Source organism: Cupressus sempervirens, chromosome 5, assembly GCF_028749045.1.
Source record: "Cupressus sempervirens isolate cs-2001-9-10 chromosome 5, ASM2874904v1, whole genome shotgun sequence".
Lineage (NCBI taxonomy): Eukaryota > Viridiplantae > Streptophyta > Pinopsida > Cupressales > Cupressaceae > Cupressus > Cupressus sempervirens.
In genome coordinates, this window is record NC_143122.1 from 777,100,582 (window position 1) to 777,118,193 (window position 17,612).

A 17,612-nucleotide genomic window follows, 5' to 3' on the forward strand; every position below is an offset into this window, starting at 1 on the left:
AAAAAATCCATGTGAAAAATGCCTGGAAATAAGTTCTATGCACTAGCCAAGCATCCCCATGCATCCCTAACTCCTCCGCACCCGCATCCACTTCTGCAAGCATCGACATCTGCATCCCAGGGTTAAATGAGCGCATTGGTTTTTGAGACTTTTTAAAATAGTGTTGATGCCCTTTTAAGTACTTTAGGCTTCTTATATTTATCTTTCTATTTGTTTCGGGTGTTCATAGAGTGCTTTAATACTCCTAATGGCCTTTGGTAATTCCTTTTCTTCAGTGCATGAGCTATATCTGGCGCATCATGAATTATAATTACTAGACGAATAGTTGGCAGGTTGATTTTGGACTTGGACTTGGCATGAAAGTTGGGAATTTGAAGAAAGATGGGCTATAGAGATATTTTAAAGAACATGTTTGTCTATGCATTTTTCTCATTCAATTTAAGTACATGAAAACTTAATCAATTACAAGCTCACATACCCAAGGATACATAAGAGAAATGCGTGCAAAAGTGGATCTTAGCTGAAGTAAACATGATTCTTAAATAGTAGGCCTAGTGCTTACGTCTTAGATAGGTCCTCAATGTTGCTACACCCATGTTAGAAGCATCCATGGGATTTGCTCGTCCTCTCTCCTCCTTCGTCACTGTAATTGCTTCTTCTTCAAACTCAACTTGATCAACCCATGTGTGCATAGTCCTTAGTAAAACAAGATCCTTGACCTTAGTGATCTAATTTGATAGTAGAAATTTCATAGTTAGAAAACACGCCAAAGTCAAAAATTCCGAAGGCCTGAAAGACAAATTTGGGAAAAACTCGGCCAATTTTCGGCAAAAACTTGGGAAACTAAATATTGCTTAAATTTAATTAGAAATGTAAGTTTTTGCAAACTTCAATGATTAGATGCATCCAATGAGTCGATAAATGGGAATACAAAAGAAACAAGCTTAGTATAGATATATTTAAATGCAAAGTGGGTAGAAAATTGCATTCTCATGAGGAATTTTGATGGATGGAAGGAAAAAGTAAATAATTTATGGAAAACTAGAAGTAAATACGTCATTACAATTACATCTTTGTCTTCCCAACTCTAGTTAACCTAATGGAGAGGTAGAACTGGAGGGTCCATTCCTAGAAGTTTGCATTGGGCATAACCGTGGCTCCTCGTTCGGTATGTCTGACTTAGTCTATGGCTCGTTCTCCATCCTGGATGTAGGTCTGCCTTTAGCTTCTCTTGGCACTAGCAATTTCTCCTCATTTGACTCAATGTCATCTAGTATGAAACCAAATCCGTCTCCTCCTCCATAGCCTGCCTCTCAAATCATTGATGTCGTCCTCTTCAAAAACCACTTCAAATCCACTTCAAATCTGCCTCAAATCTGCTTCAAATCAATGGAAATCTGTTTGCTAGTGTTTGAAATACAAGTGTTTGGAAGACTATTTTCCCTCTGTTAGCAGAATACAAGTGAAGAATTGAGAAATGCAATTAATTTGATCCATTTTTGCCTTTAAGTTATAAAACTGCAAGTTTTTGGCAAAAACTTGGCAAGTACTCGATGAGTTTTTGTCAAAAATTTGGCAAGTTTTTGGTGCCAGTAAAAGTCATAAAAAATTGTTGAGCCAGTAGTACATCTACTTTTTTTAATACAATGGACATAAATACGAGCTCAAGATTTGCTTGCAATTTGTTTTTTCCCTTCTTTTTGCTCTAAAGTTATGTCCCTTTCTTGTTACCCATATTTTTGTCTTCCAACTTTTGTAGGTTTAAAATGTGTCATGTCTCTTGCTTAGAATCTAATTATGACATACTCCTCTCGAAGAAAGATTTAATAAACAAATACAAATAATAATAATATATGATAATAATAAAATTATAATATAAAGCAATAATAATACAAATATTATATATTTATAATATAAATCTTTTATATAATCATGTATTTAATATTATCAAAATATGAAAATTAATTAGAATATAAATAAATAATTAATAAATAGATTTGCTACAATAAAATAGTAAAATAATATATAATTAATATAATATAATTATTAACAAGACAATATTATTTATGCAAAGAAAATGTAATGGGCACCCCTGAATGTCCCAAAAACTAAACCAAATTGCTGAAAGAAATTATGTCAAACAGTTTGCATTCAACCTCTTATTTCTTCGTTTAATGTTTTAAACCCCTTATAACTCCAGAAATCAGATGTTTATTTGTTTGTTGCGTTTTGTGCATGGAATTGGTATCAAACAACATAAACAAGAAAGAAACCACTATAATATGCAAATTGGAAATGAACTGCTGCCAATAAAATGTTATTTTCAGAATTCATAAAACCAAATACATGGCAGATTTATCAACTCACTAATTACTTCAGCATTATTGACATAATACTCCAGCCCATGCTTTCGAACTTGTTGCTACAGTACTTTGTCCTTCAATCAGTCCACTACCTTGGTAATATCATTCCTTCAAAGCGGCATAAGCATCGGACAAGTAGTGAAGAAGATATGAGCAAAATACCAAATCTGCCTGTAGCCGGAAATGCAACTAAACTGCCTGATAATGAAGCCGATAACAAAGAATTCCAAAAGCCAAACCCCAAGGGAATGACGTCTAGAATGTTAAAAGAGAGGATAAACGTCCTCAAATGCTAAGAATGGAGCTGCAACTCATACACCAATTTTTTCTCATATTCAACCCTGGCTAATGAAGCCACAAATGCTTCCTTTTATTCTATTTCCAAGGGTCCGCTCAACTCATATGGGCAATGTGGGATAAAAGATGTGCAGTATATAAAACATATATTAAAATACCCCTTATGTCTCCCTTGGGTACACATCCCCATGAAATAAATATTAAAGTAACACTTTAATATTTTACAATTAAATTAGACGTTACTTTAATAAAACTTCAGGCATTAAAATGTATTAGCAATCGGACTCCGAATAATGCGAGTGATAGCTCATCGGAAAGCTCTCACCAAGGAGTATCAAATCCAATCACCAAAATTGACTTGCACTGTGTCCTGCCGACTTACTAAAAATAGTAAGTATGCCTGAAACTGAGTAAATCAATTTCGTTTTGGCCCAAACTGGAAATGACTAGGCCAAAACACTTCAGGATCCCATTAAACCCTTCGTTAGCCCTTGGGACCATGTAGAACAAGGCTAACGCACACACACTTGGTTAGTTGCTAAAATGGGGACATTACAATCCGCCCCCCTTGAAATTGCTTGTCCTCAAGCAATCTCAGTCCAGCCTGCTGAATAACCTGCTCACTCTCCCATGTAGAATCTTCTTCCGGCAGGTCTCTCCATCTGACCAAATACTCCTTCACTATCTTGTTTCTAAGCTTCCTCTCTCTGGTGTCCAGAATAGCCTCGGGTACTAACACAAGCTTTCCCTCCTTATTCAAAGGATGTAAATCTACAAAAGGCACTACATTTTGACCAATGGCTTTCTTAAGCCTAGACACGTGAAACACATTGTGCACTCGATTGCCCTATGGAAGCTCAAGCTCATAGGCGACTTTGCCCACTTTGCGAATCACCCTGTAGGGACCATAAAATCTAGGTTTCAACTTTTCAGCTCCGCTCTTCTTGAGCGATGACTGTCTATATGGTTGTAGCCTCAAGTAAACCATATCCCCTACCTCGAAGCTACGCTCTATTCGGTGCTGATCAGCATACAATTTCTGTTGATTCTGGGCCTGTTTTATATTCTCTTTGAGCACTTTCAGGATGTCCTGACTATCCTGCAATAAGTTTTTGGCTTTGGGCACTCTACTGTCCCCCAAAACTAAATCCATGAAGCTAGGTGCTTCATAACCATAGAGTGCCACGAAAGGAGTCATCTTGATGGACATATGATAAGTGGTGTTATAACAATACTCTTCCATATGCAACCATCTGATCCAAGCCTTTTGTTGTGCAGTTACATAGTTCTTCAAATATCTTTCCACCCATTTATTCACAATCTCTATTTGCCCATCTGTTTGTGGATGATAACTAGTGCTAGGTGTAAGATCTGTACCACACAACCTAAACAACTCTTGCCAAAAAACACTCATAAACTTACTATCCCGGTCGCTGGCAATGAATCTGGGCAGCCCATGTAACCGGAATATCTCTCTAAAGAAAAGATCTGCCACCTGTGCTGTTGTGTAAGTGGACGGAATAGCAAAGAAGTGAGCAAACTTTGTCAAGCGGTCCACCACCACATAGATGCAATCCCTTCCCTGCACTCGTGGTAAACCAGTGATGAAGTCCATCGAAATACTTTCCCATTTCCTATCAGGAATGGGCAAGGGCTGTAATAAACCTGCAGGAAATGTGTGCTCTCCCTTATTCTTTTGACAAACCACACACTCCTTGACATACCTCTGAACATCATCCTTGAGCCCTTTCCATGAAAACCGCTCTCGGATTTGCCTGTAAGTCTTGAAGACCCCCGGATGTCCAGCTCTGGGTGCATCATGAAATGCCTTCAGTATCACCTCTCTCAAATGTGATGACGGAATCAAATAAACCCTGTCCTGAACTCTGATCAATCCATCTATCACCTCATAGTGATCATCCTGTATGGTACCTGAAATCAATCCAGAAGCCCAAGCATCTCTGACATACTCTGCTATAATCCGATCTCTCCAATCTCCTGAAATCTCTGCTAGAGCACATAAGTGAGGTCTCCGAGATAAGGCATCAGCCACCACATTTTTCTTACCTTTGACAAACTTTATGTCAAAGTCATAAGCCTGCAATTTAGTCACCCATTTTTGTTGCCGGTCATTAAGATCACGTTGACTCATGAAGTATTTAATACTGTTGTGATCAGTCTTGATCACAAAACGTCCACCTACCAAATATGATCGAAATTTGGCCAATGCATGCATTATGGCCAACATCTCCCGGTCATAGACAGAATAACTCTTCTCAACTCCCCGGAGCTTCCTACTCTCGAATGCAATGGGATGCTTCTCCTGCATCAATACTGCTCCAATCCCATCACCTTATGCATCACAATGAAGCTCAAAAGGCTTCGTGAAATCCGGTAGAGTTAGAACTGGACATGAAGACATTACCTACTTGAAATGCTCAAAACACCTCTTTGCTGCCCCTATCCACACGAAGGCTCCTTTCCTGGTAAGATTTGTCAAAGGTGTAGCAATCTGTGAGAATCCCTTAACAAACCTCTTACAAAAACCACATAAACCAAAGAATCCCTTAAGCTGTGTAAGGTTTGTGGGAGTAGGCCACTCTACAATAGCTCTAATCTTTTCGAGATCAACCTGAACGCCATCTGCACTAATGATATGCCCAAGGTAAAGGAGCTCAGTCATGCCAAACTCACATTTAGATTTGTTGGCATACAATGACTCTCTCTCCAGAATAGATAACACCTCCTCTAGATGATGTAAGTGCTCCTCCTAGGTCTTACTGAAGACCAAGATGTCATCAAAGAAGATCAAGACAAATCTCCTTAGTTGCTTCCTGAATACCTGGTTCATACAACTTTGAAATGTAGCGGGTGCATTGGTTAGACCAAATGGCATAACCATGAACTCAAAGTGGCCATAGTGACATTGGAAGGTTGTTTTCTCAATGTCCTTTGCTCTCATCCTGATCTGATGGTATCCGGATCGCAAATCAATTTTGGTGAAGAAGCATGCCCCATCCAACTCATCAATCAGCTCATCAATCGTAGGAATGGGATACCTGTTTTTAATTGTTTTCTTATTCAGTGCCCTGTAATCGATGCACATGCGCATCATCCCATCCTTCTTCTTTACCAATACTACTGCTGAAGCAAAGGGGCTCTTACTGGGCTTGATATGCCCCATCTCCAACAAATTTTTAATCGCCTTCTCTATCTCATCCTTTTGTTTCTTAGGATGACGATAGGGAGTAATCATAACTGGTTTGGCTCCCTCCTCGAGCTCAATAACATGTTCCATCCCTCTGTTAGGAGGAACCCCATGAGGAATATCGCTAAATACTTTAGCGTGTCTATCAAGTATCTTCTGGATATCTGGTGGATGACTCTTTTCTTGTGGCTTTGGTGAAGTTGGCATAATGTAGCACTCTGCCGCCCACTCTATGTCATCATGACGAAAAAGTCTCTGCATTCTCCTCAAGGACACTACTCTGCAACCTCCATTTAAAAGTCCTCTAAGTACCACAATTCTGCCCTCATGCTGGAATCTCATCTCCAATTTCGCTAGGTTGAGTGTGAACTCCACTAGTGAAGCCATCCATGTCATGCCGAGGATGACATCATAATCTCCCATGTCCACAACATAGAACTCATCCTTCAACTCGTAGCCATCTCCAAACCTGATGTGAAGATTAGATATCTTCTGAGTGCATAATAATTTATCACCGTTAGCCACTATGACTCTAAACCCATCATGCTCCTCTGTCTGTAACCCTCTCCTGCCTACCAACTGTGCATCTATGAAGTTATGTGTAGCCCCAGTGTCAATAAGAGATATCACTTTCTGCCCCTGGATAGTACCCCTGACCTGAAATGTGATTGCCTTTTGGGCCCCTGTCAAACGTGCCAACGATCTATCATCCTTAGGAATGCTGCTCTCCTCTATAGTGTTAACCTCATTTGAATCGGAGCGCTGATCCTCCCCCTTTGATTCTGAATCTTCTGCTGAAAAATACTCCATTTCATTTGCCTTAGCCTTGAGAGAACATTTATGAGATAAGTCCCAAGGCTCTCTACAATGGAAGCACAGCTTCTTCTTTCGAAGTTCATTCAAGGTTTCATTGTCTAGTCCTTTTGATCCTTCTTTGGGTTTGCTATACTCTTTCTGAAACGGTTTTTTGTCTTTGTCCTTGCGGTAGGAAGAATCTGTTGAATAGTTTTTTCCTTTGTATACCGAAGGGGCTAAATCTCGTGCCTTTTTAGTTGCTTCAGCTAAGGTGAGTGGATCATGTCCCTTCACCCAACCTCGTAATGGATCAGCAAAACCATCACAAAATAACACCACCAATCTCCTAGGAGAGATATCAGTAATAAGTACAGACAAGCACTGAAACTCGGCAATGTAAGCATCCACAGAACTTGACTGTTTTAACTGTGCTAGTTGCTTGAAATGTAACTCGGGGTCCCTAGTGTCAAATCTCTCAATCAATGTTTCGGTGAATTCCTCATAGGATGTAATCTGATTATGCCCCAAAGTCACCATGCCATGATGCCACCATTCATGTGCAACACCATCCAAGTGCATAGCCGCATACTTGATAGCCTCCTCCTCAGGCATAGGATTTAGCTGCAAGTATGTATCTACCTTCTACACCCAAGCTCGTGCAGCCATCTTCCTTGAAGCATCATAATAAGGTAAGGAAAGTTTTCCAACTTTCTTTCTCAGCTCAAAGTTTTGATTCCTCCCTCCTGCTCTAGGCATGTGTCTCATCCTCAAGTCCATATAATCTCTGAGAGAAATATCCGCCTGAAACTCGGGTCCACTAGCCTCCCAGTCCCTTCTGAACTGATCCTGTAACTCGGTAATCTGCGGTTCGTTTACTGGTTGAACTGGATCTCTGGGTTGGAAGGTGGGTAGAAGAGGTCTCGAGCTCGCAGTCCGCGCTGGGCGTGCAACTTGTCTAAAGTTATCAGCCTCATTCCCATTGTTGCTGTGTCCATTATTACCATTAATGTTATTCTCAGGACCATTGTTGTTGCCTTGGCCTCTATGGTTATTGTTTCCCCCATTGTTATTGTTTCCCTCATTGTTATTGTTTCTGTTGTTGGCATCACCTGGATTAATATTGACACCCATCTGTCTAGCCATGAGCTGCAACATCATGTCCATTCGCGTATTCTGCTCCTGCTGCATACGCTGCCCCTGCTCTAATGTATCCAGTAATTGTCTGAACATTACGTCCCCCTGATCTGGACCAGCATTCCCGCCTCCACCTAATCCTGTATTCTTGTCATCTCAATCACCCATATTGTTGTCTTGATCAAAGAATATCTCCTCTGTGTCTGTATGGCTAGATTCAATGTCCCTCTGCACGGATGTACTAGACTGTTTGCTTTTCAAGTCTAAAATCCTATTTTGTCTTGCTCTGGTATCGCGGAAATTATAAGGCCCCTGTTGCATGCTCAAATATAAATGCTTAGCCTGTGTTTTTTTTTATTTCTGATTTTAGTGTTTTGACATTTCGTCAAACACTTTTCCCTCTATCCGGCTGTTCGAAATTCCCTATAAGACCTCCACAGGATGGTAGGACTTATAGCTCTGATACCACTGAAATGGGCACCCCTGAATGTCCCAAAAACTAAACCAAATTGCTGAAAGGAATTATGTCAAACAGTTTGCATTCAACCTCTTATTTCTCCATTTAATGTTTTAAACCCCTTATAACTCCAAAAATCAGATGTTTATTTGTTTGTTGTGTTTTGTGCATAGAATTGGTATCATACAACATAAACAAGAAATAAGCTACTATAATATGCAAAGTGGAAATGAACTGCTACTAATAAAATGTTATTTTCAGAATTCATAAAACCAAATACATGGCAGATTTATCAACTCACTAATTACTTCAGCATTATTGACATAATACTCCAGCCCATGCTTTCGAACTTGCTGCTACAGTACTTTGTCCTTCAATCAGTCCACTACCTTGGTAATATCATTCCCTCAAAGCGGCATAAGCATCGGACAAGTAGTGAAGAAGATATGAGCAAAATACCAAATCTACCTGTAGCCAGAAATGCAATTAAACTGCTTGATAATGAAGCCGATAACAAAGAATTCCAAAGGCCAAACCCCAAGTGAATGACGTCTAGAATATTACAAGAGAGGATAAACGTCCTCAAATGCCAAGAACGGAGCTGCAACTCACACACCAATTTCTTCTCATATTCAACCCTGGCTAATGAAGCCACAAATGCTTTCTTTTATTCTATTTCCAAGGGTCCGCTCAACTAATATGGGCAATGTGGGATAAAAGATGTGTAGTATATAAAACATATATTAAAATACCCCTTATGTCTCCCTTGGGTACACATCCCCATAAAATAAATATTAAAGTAACACTTTAATATTTTACAATTAAATTAGACGTTACTTTAATAAAACTTCAAGCATTAAAATGTATCAGCAACCGGACTCCGAATAATGCGAGTGATAGCTCATCGGAAAGCTCTCACCAAGGAGTATCAAATCCAATCACCAAAATTGACCTGCACTGTGTCCTGTCGACTTATTAAAAATAGTAAGTATGCCTGAAACTGAGTAAATCAACTTCGTTTTGGCCCAAACTGGAAATGACTAGGCCAAAACACTCCAAGATCCCATTAAACCCTTCTTTAGCCTTCGGGACCATGTAGAACAAGGCTAACGCACACACACTTGGTCAGCTGCTAAAATGGGGACATTACAGAAAAGACTTTAGAGAAGAAAACTATATATACTGAATATTAACATTGAGAAAGGATTCATTCAGAAACATGGAGAAATAGAGAGCAGATTTCAAAATACATAGAACTAGTTTGCAATCATAGAAATAAAATAAATTAATGAAGGTGTCAATAACGGACATTACAATTGGTATCAAAGCTCCAATTCTGTCAACCTATGATATTGCCATTAAAACTACAAGAACCTGTTATGAACTGGGAAACACTTACAGAACATATTATTTATGCAAAGACATGACTTTAGAGAAGAAATTTATATATACAGAATATTAACATTGAGAAACGATTCATTCAGAAACATGGAGAAATAGAGAGAAAATTTCAAAACACATAGAACTAGTCTGCAATCATAGAAATAAAATAAATTAATGAAGGTGTCAATAAGGGACATTACAATTGGTATCAAAGCTCCAATTCTGCCAACCTGTGATATCACCATTAAAACTACAAGAACCTGTTATGAACTGGGAAGCACTTACAGAACCAAGCAAGGTTATCAAATCAGTGATGAGGCACGATAAATACAAGGCACAGTCATATTCAAAACAGTAATGAAAGTTAACAAATATCCATTGCATATGAGTGACTATAATATTCCCTAAGGCGGCAATATTTAATTGCTTGGAACTGTGTTATGCGATGCCAATAAAAGTACAAACAAAAGAAGTAACAGAACTCATCCAATAAGCGATGAAGGTTTAACTGTGTTTTTCATATTCAAATGGAGCGACTTATAAACGTGATGCAGAAGGCAGCATCACATACTATGGTTGCTAAAGACAATAAACATATTCAGAGTTCCAATGACATAAGAAGCAACAGTGACAAAGATAAGTCAGTGATAAATTAAGGAATTATGGTGGTTTGTAAAGAGGTATCGAGACAAGTAAAAAAGTCAACATAGTTTTATGTTTAATGATTACGAAAGGTGTCAATGACTATTAATGACAACACTTACCTTATATAAGGTTGAACCTATCATTGGCACCATGTGTGAGATGTAAACAGCCAAGAAGCCCCGCAAGACATGAAACTTGACGGAAACCGGAGTGATCATGATGAGCAACAGAAATACGACATCAGGGGCAGCTGATATGGATGTTAAACTTGCCAAATCATCACTCATAAATCAGTTTTAGAGTCAAGAAGCAATCAAGATAAGACACCAAAGTTATTGTGAGTTGCTATAATGAGTCAGTTTCAATTTATTGGAGTTTGCAATCACTTTTAAAATGGTTACAAGATGTTTAAGAATCAATTACAAATAAAGCGATAGTAATAAATAAATGGTGCAGTTAGTTTGAATACAAATCAATTCTGAATCTTAACTATTGAAAAGATGTGATCATAAAATGTGCGAATACAGCTATGACATTTCAAAAGAGATAAGCTGTATGATATAAATAATGGAATGTAGTGAAATTAAAAATGTGAGGATGATATGGAAGATATATATTAAAAATAAAAAGGTGTAAGAGCAGATCTGTGGATAATAATGTGGAAAAGAGAATGAGAAATAAGCAGATCTTGATATAGATTGACGTGAAGGAATATATTTGTTTATTTTCATATCAATAACGGAACATCAGCGAAACAGACATGAATATAAGATGGAAAAGAATCTAAATACAATTAGCCAAAATGGCAAATATAGCCTAAACAACATATATAACCAGCAGACATTATTGCACACAATACCCGGGAAGGGTATAAACAAATAAGGATTGTTCTGCAATCTACGTCTAAGACAGTCAGGCATAAAATACATAACAAACACAAATGGAAGGATATTTTATCACTAGAACAAGACTTTATGCATCTTTGAGGGAAGTATTTTATTTATTAATCTATTCATTTAAACAATATCGATGCTCAGTCTCATTTTATGTCTAAGCTAGAAGGAATAGTTAGGGATACAATATTGGAAAGGCCTGTATAAACCCAGCCAACAGGTTATTCCGAGATGGGTAAGGATTGACATCCCCGAAAATGCCTTGAGGACATGTCCAAGATGGGATTAAGGGCTTGGATCTACAAAACTTTGAGGGAGAGTGTTGAGTTTGGTGTCAAAGCAACCTATTGCTTCTTAACGTTCCTTCTAGACCAAAGTTATAACCGGAATAGCATGGATTTTTCAACTCATATATAGTTTATTACTAACTTACCTATAAGGGTAACCTTAGGAGAGAGAACAAGGTGTATTCAGGGAGAGGCTAGTAAATCCAATCAACAGATTGTTTCAAGATGGGTAAGGATTAGCGTCCCCAAAGAATGCCTTGACGACATGTCCAAGATGGGCCCAAGGGCTTGGATCTACGGAAACCTTGAGGGAGACCATTGAGTTTGGTGCCTAAGCAATATATTACATCCTAAGTATTCTTCTTGACTAAGAATGATAATAAGAGAAAAACAAAACAAGTGTCCCACTAATTAGGCCACCTCGTGTGGAAGTATTGGATTGGCTCGGAGTAAATTATCTTGACTCACATTTACTTGAAGCTTATGCATACACATATATACTAATGATCACTTGTGGTTGCAAGATTCTATTGAAGAGGTAAATTTTGTAAATCTTTTCTTAACCCTAGTTTATTGCAAATTGTAAGACATTAATCAAGAATGCATGTATTATATGTTTGCATCGTGTCTACTTCGTATCTTCATGCATTCATGTGTCTACTTCATGTCTTCATGCACTCGTGTTTGCTTAGCATATGTTTTGTGTTTTTATGCATTGAGATATACTCTACAAATACCTTGTGTCTTCTTGCATCCAATCATATGCTTTGTATATGGGTTCCACTGGAAAAACTATGTATAAATGGTCTTTGCTTGAGGACAAGTAAAATTTGAGAGGGGAGGACTGCCATGTGCCCTGCTTAGAACCTAATTATAACATTCTCCTCTTGATAAAAGATTTAATAAACAAATACAAATAATAATAATAATATATTATAATAATAAAATTATAACATAGAGTAATAATAATACAAATATTATATATTTATAAAATAGATATTATATATAATCTAAGTTACAAGGTTCGAAGTCGAGTTCGAGTTTGTCAATCATTAAATTCGAATGAAATCTGGCAAGGGTAAAAATTCAGAAAAAAATCGACATTAAATTAAGTTATATATATATTTATGTATTTTTAAATATTAGTAATAAGTCCACAAAATTGTCAAAATAGTTTAAATTTGCTAAATATTTTAACTCAATAACTCAGTATCATTTTGAAATAAAATAATTTAAAATAAAATAATTTAAAATAAAATAACAGTATTATATAAAATATCATAAAATTTGGATGTAGTTTGAAAAGAGTAAAAATTCACTTAAATTTGAATCTCATGGTTGAAATTCGACGTATTCTGTGACCTAGTATATAATCATGCATTTAATATTATCATAATATGAAAATTAATTAGGATATAAATAAATAGATTTTCTACAATAAAATGGTTTTATATATATATATATATATATATAAAATTAATATAATATAATTTGTTTTGATTGGTAAAAGGCCTAAGCCCTGATAATTATATAATGAAAATAAAACAATTCATTGTACAAATGGCATTGGTAGGAGCAACTATCTTTTTAACTGTCACAGGACCCATTGTCCTTGAGAGGTTTACAAAATTTTATTGGGACATTCCCCTATTTGAAAAGGTTTGATGAAGACTTCCTTCACAGTTAACAAGATAATATCATTTATGTAAAGACAAGACTTCAAAGAAGAAGACTATATATACAGAATATTAACATTGAGAAAGGATTCATTCAGAAATATGGAGAAATAGAGAGAAAATATATGGAACTAGATTGCAAAGAAAAATAAAATAAATTAATGAAAGTCCCAATAAGGGACATTAAAAAATGTTAGTTGTTTATTTTATTGGCCTTGTTGTTTGGACCATGAGTTGCACAAACCAGTGAGACTGTCAGAAACTCACCAATTCTCTGCAGCGGGTCTGTCGGGCTCATTTAAGCATGCCTAGTACAAGGCTTGGTAGACTCATTGGGTAACCGGTGAGTTTAGTTACATTGCTGTGAACATTGATATAGAAGTTTAAAGATAGAAGTAGTTTTTAGGTTCCTGCTAAGCAAGACAACAATTTAGCGCATAAGAACCGCCTTGTAAAACATTTACAAGAAAATTGCTGTTTTCATTTACCTTATATTGTTTAAAGAGGTGTACAATTCCACCTCTTTTGAATTTAAATTTGTGAACGTCACCGTGGAGCACACATGTTTTCATCATCAAGCAAGGAAAACTGTATAGACCTTTCCAGAGTTTGTATGTTAGCATTAAAATCCTCTTAATATCTTCCATCTACATTATTCGTAAACTCCCTGCCCACCTTTAAGAAATTAAATAAATGAGGCCTATTGTTCTGGTGTGAGTTTGGATATTTTTATTGTCATGTCACTAGGATCTTGAAGGTTAAGACATATGGTTTTGAAGGTTAAGACGTAGATAATATGAAGGAAGGTTAATAAAGACATCTGTTTTTGTTTTGCAGGTATGGCAAAACATAAAGAAAAAGATCTCAAATCATGGCCCATCTATCTTTATGTTCCAAATTTAATTGGTAAATATACTATACCATTGCTTCCTCCGAATCTCTCTAATGTTTTCTAACACTCAAATGCTGATTTTAGTTGTGTACTAAAAATCTAGGATATGCAAGGATAGTGGCAAATATTATAGCATTTGGAGAAAGCTTCTCCAACAAAAATCTCTTTGCTGCTCTCTATTTTTTCAGGTGATGTTGTTTAGCTTTACTGTAACATTTTATTGTTCTGTTTCACTTCATGTCAAGCCATTTTTGGAGTATGAGGAGTTAAATACGTCTGGAATTTGTAACTAAGAAATTGTGTTTGCAGTATTAAATTCCAGTGCTTTGAGCAATGACTCTTATGGAATGTATGAGCTTGTAATGATGCCCAAGAACTAACAGAGTTGAATCGAAAAGCTCTCATTGTAACAAACTTACTAGTATTGGTTAGATCAGTCTATCAAATTGCAATTTAGTAATCATTGACCTTTCTACTCTTTTCCTCATGAAGGGTTTAGCATAGATATTTGAAACATCAGAATCAAATCAAACTAAAAAGTTGATCCCTGAAGAACATTGTAGCGTTTTCATTTTTATAATCTGATCATATGATAATATCTGTATCTTGATTCTGGATATGCAGCTTTGTCTGCGATGAATTGGATGGGCGTTTTGCCCGCATGCTCAACCAAGGTAATATCTTTGACCTAACATTCTTCCTTGATTGGAAAATGATTTTTTTTCAATCATTAGCACTGCTAATGAGTTGGCTGTAGCAATAATTTTCTTATCTATTGCTGAGACATTAAAGGAGTTAAAGCAGATATTGTAATATCTTTGACCTAACATTCTTCCTTGATTGGAAAATGATTTTTTTTCAATCATTAGCACTGCTAATGAGCTGGCTGTAGCAATAATTTTCTTTTCTATTGCTGAGATATTAAAGGAGTTAAAGCAGATATTGCATTTTGATAATGGCCTGTTCTGTAAACACCTCTCTTCCTTTTAGTCACTCTTTGCTGCTATGAATGATCTCTTGTTCATTTTTTCAGCATCTACTTTTGGAGCTGTGCTTGACATGGTCACAGACAGGTGAGTCTTCATCTTTAGATTCTTTACAAGTAACTTATTATGTTTTACTCTCACATGTCTTGGCTTTGTGAAGCATGTTTGATAAATAGGCTATTCCTTTGTGAATCATGCTTGATAAATAGAGCTATTCTTACTTATCCTCATTTTCCTCCTTTGGAATGGATGTCTAGTATGATTGACTGATTGAGACTAGAGATCCAACTTTTCACTGCTGGTACATCTTCCTTTTGTTGTTCAGCCTTTTCTGTGCAGGTGAGTTTTTAATATACTAATGTTTAGACCTCCTTTTATAAAGATGTTCCTTAAGGCAATGACTTCATAAATCGTATCCATCCCTTTAGGTAAGGTTACACATAAGATTTATAACATAGAAGCATTACTCTACAAAAAGGGGAGTTTATTGCCACAGGGATGAATGGTGATCTGATCTGAATTGGATTGCCCACTTTTTCTGTTTGTGGGCACGTATGCCAATGCCAAATAAATTGGTATTTTTTAATGAACCAAGGACCCTTGGCAGTGGATTCCTGGGCATTTAGGTGACATCCATTTTTTGAAAGATTGCTTCATTTTGTGCATTAAAAACAGCTTATGGTTAATACTACATAAGGACACGTGCCTGAGGGCTTAATGATGTAACCGAAGCCTTGGCTTTTGGAGACGGGAATGCATGAGCCCTTCTCCAATACTGAATAGTTTACACCATTTGGTGCAAAAAAAATAGAGAAAATGAAAATGCCTTAATAAATAGCTTAAAACATTAATAAATCTATCAATAAATAACTGCATTGGTTGTCTATCAAAGCAATTTATGCAATGTAACTTTCATGCTCAATAATAAGTAAGTGTGCATGCCCTTTCCATTGTGTGGTTTATATAAAGAAAAAGGAAAATATAATTATATTAATGTTCGCATATGTCCAAAAATAAAGCAACGGGACTGATACACAATGGGTACAGTAGAGAGGAAGAGAGGCACCAGTCATAAAGCATAGACATGCAGGGGCTAACATAGAAGAGGCATACTTCCAAGAAAACACTGATAAAAAGGGAAAAGTGGGGAAGATTCTGTAAGGTGATAAACAAAATAAGGCCATTGAGTTGATGAACCAAAATCTTCCGGTGTTAGTGTTCCAAGAGATTTTGGTCATGCCCGCTATAGTGAGAGCTGGGGTGGTTAGGAGCCTTAGTTGTAGTGGAATGCAAGGAAGAGTAATGCTTCACCTATCTGCTCTGTCACATTGTTTGCTGATTTACATGTTTGAAGTTTGGAACATTTAATAAAATTATAAAATTCGCTGAAATTCGAAACAGTCCCACTAGCAGCTAGGGCACGGTTTTTTGGCTGGAGTTTGTTTAGGTGAGACTGTGTGATACAGTTATAAGGTCGTAAAGTGCAAAAACCCAGAGCCAGGATGATACCAGCAAAAGGATAGAGGCCTGAAGTCGCAAGGGGCACCGGCAGAAAATCAGAGGTTACGCGAGGACACGATTTGCAGGCTGATGACTATCCATATTTATTTCTTCGATGTATATGCATTTCCTGATTAGTTTATATTTTTAATTTTTTTTTGGTTTTTCTATATTTTATAATAAAATTAAACATGCATTTTGTATTTCAATACTGAAGCTAATAAAAACTAAATATTATCTTATCTTAGTAAACAAAAGTTATTACTTTTTTATTAATTTTTTAAAATAAAATAATATTTAAATTTAATTTAATTTTAGTCTATTTATTAATGCCTTTAATAAGTAGAATTATTTTAATATTTTTGTTAAACTATTTTTATAGGTTTGTGGATATATTATTTGTATATTTTAATAAATTAAATCTATTAAGGTGGATTCAATGTCAACTTTTTCTTTTGCCTTCGTACAATATTTTTGGTTGCGAGACACAAGCTCGAACTCGGACCTTGTGATTTATCCTGTCTGCACTGACCCATGCTTGCATCAGTAGTGTCTAAAGCATGCTTGCCCTCAAACAGTGCTAAGAGGTTGACATAAGAAAGAATCCCTGGATGAGTATGCTGTAGCAAGACCTAGAGAAATTTGTGATTACAAAAAATGCTGGCAAAAAGAAGGCATTATTGCTTGGGCAGACTCTGGTAAGAACAAATTTACAATATACATGGTGTTCTTAAATTTGTGCCAGGCTAGGGTTAGTGAGTTGGTTGCAACAGAAAATAAATAATGGGCAGATAGAATAGAGGTAGCAGTTCAAGTGTGCACTGAGTACAGCTCAGCCCCTGTTGAAGAATGAAGGGCTCAAGCATGCAAATGATGGCAGAAATAGCAATTGACAGTTTATAGATTGGGGCACAGAGAAGAAGTAGAACACACAGTAAAGCAGTAAAGTGCAGAAAAACAGTGTCTAGGCCAGAGGACCATCATGTAGAATAACAACAGAAAGTGCAGAAAAATAGTGCTAGAGTCAGGGATTTTTGAGATAAGTTACACATGTTGTTTTCTAAGTTTATATATATATATATATATATTTCAGTTG

The 17,612-nt window shown here is 36.6% G+C and overlaps 1 protein-coding gene across 2 annotated transcripts in view; it reads left to right on the forward strand.

Annotated features, from left to right (window-relative positions):
* LOC149558240 (putative CDP-diacylglycerol--inositol 3-phosphatidyltransferase 2) overlaps positions 1-17,612 on the forward strand; it is a 90,299-nt gene that overhangs the window by 32,728 nt on the left and 39,959 nt on the right. For both annotated transcript variants that reach the window (XM_089832548.1, XM_089832549.1), the window contains exons 2-5: positions 13,976-14,044; positions 14,134-14,218; positions 14,655-14,704; positions 15,064-15,103. In XM_089832548.1, coding sequence (XP_089688674.1) covers positions 13,978-14,044; positions 14,134-14,218; positions 14,655-14,704; positions 15,064-15,103 — 242 coding nt within the window. In that variant the 5' untranslated portion in view covers positions 13,976-13,977. The remainder of the gene's footprint in view (positions 1-13,975; positions 14,045-14,133; positions 14,219-14,654; positions 14,705-15,063; positions 15,104-17,612) is intronic.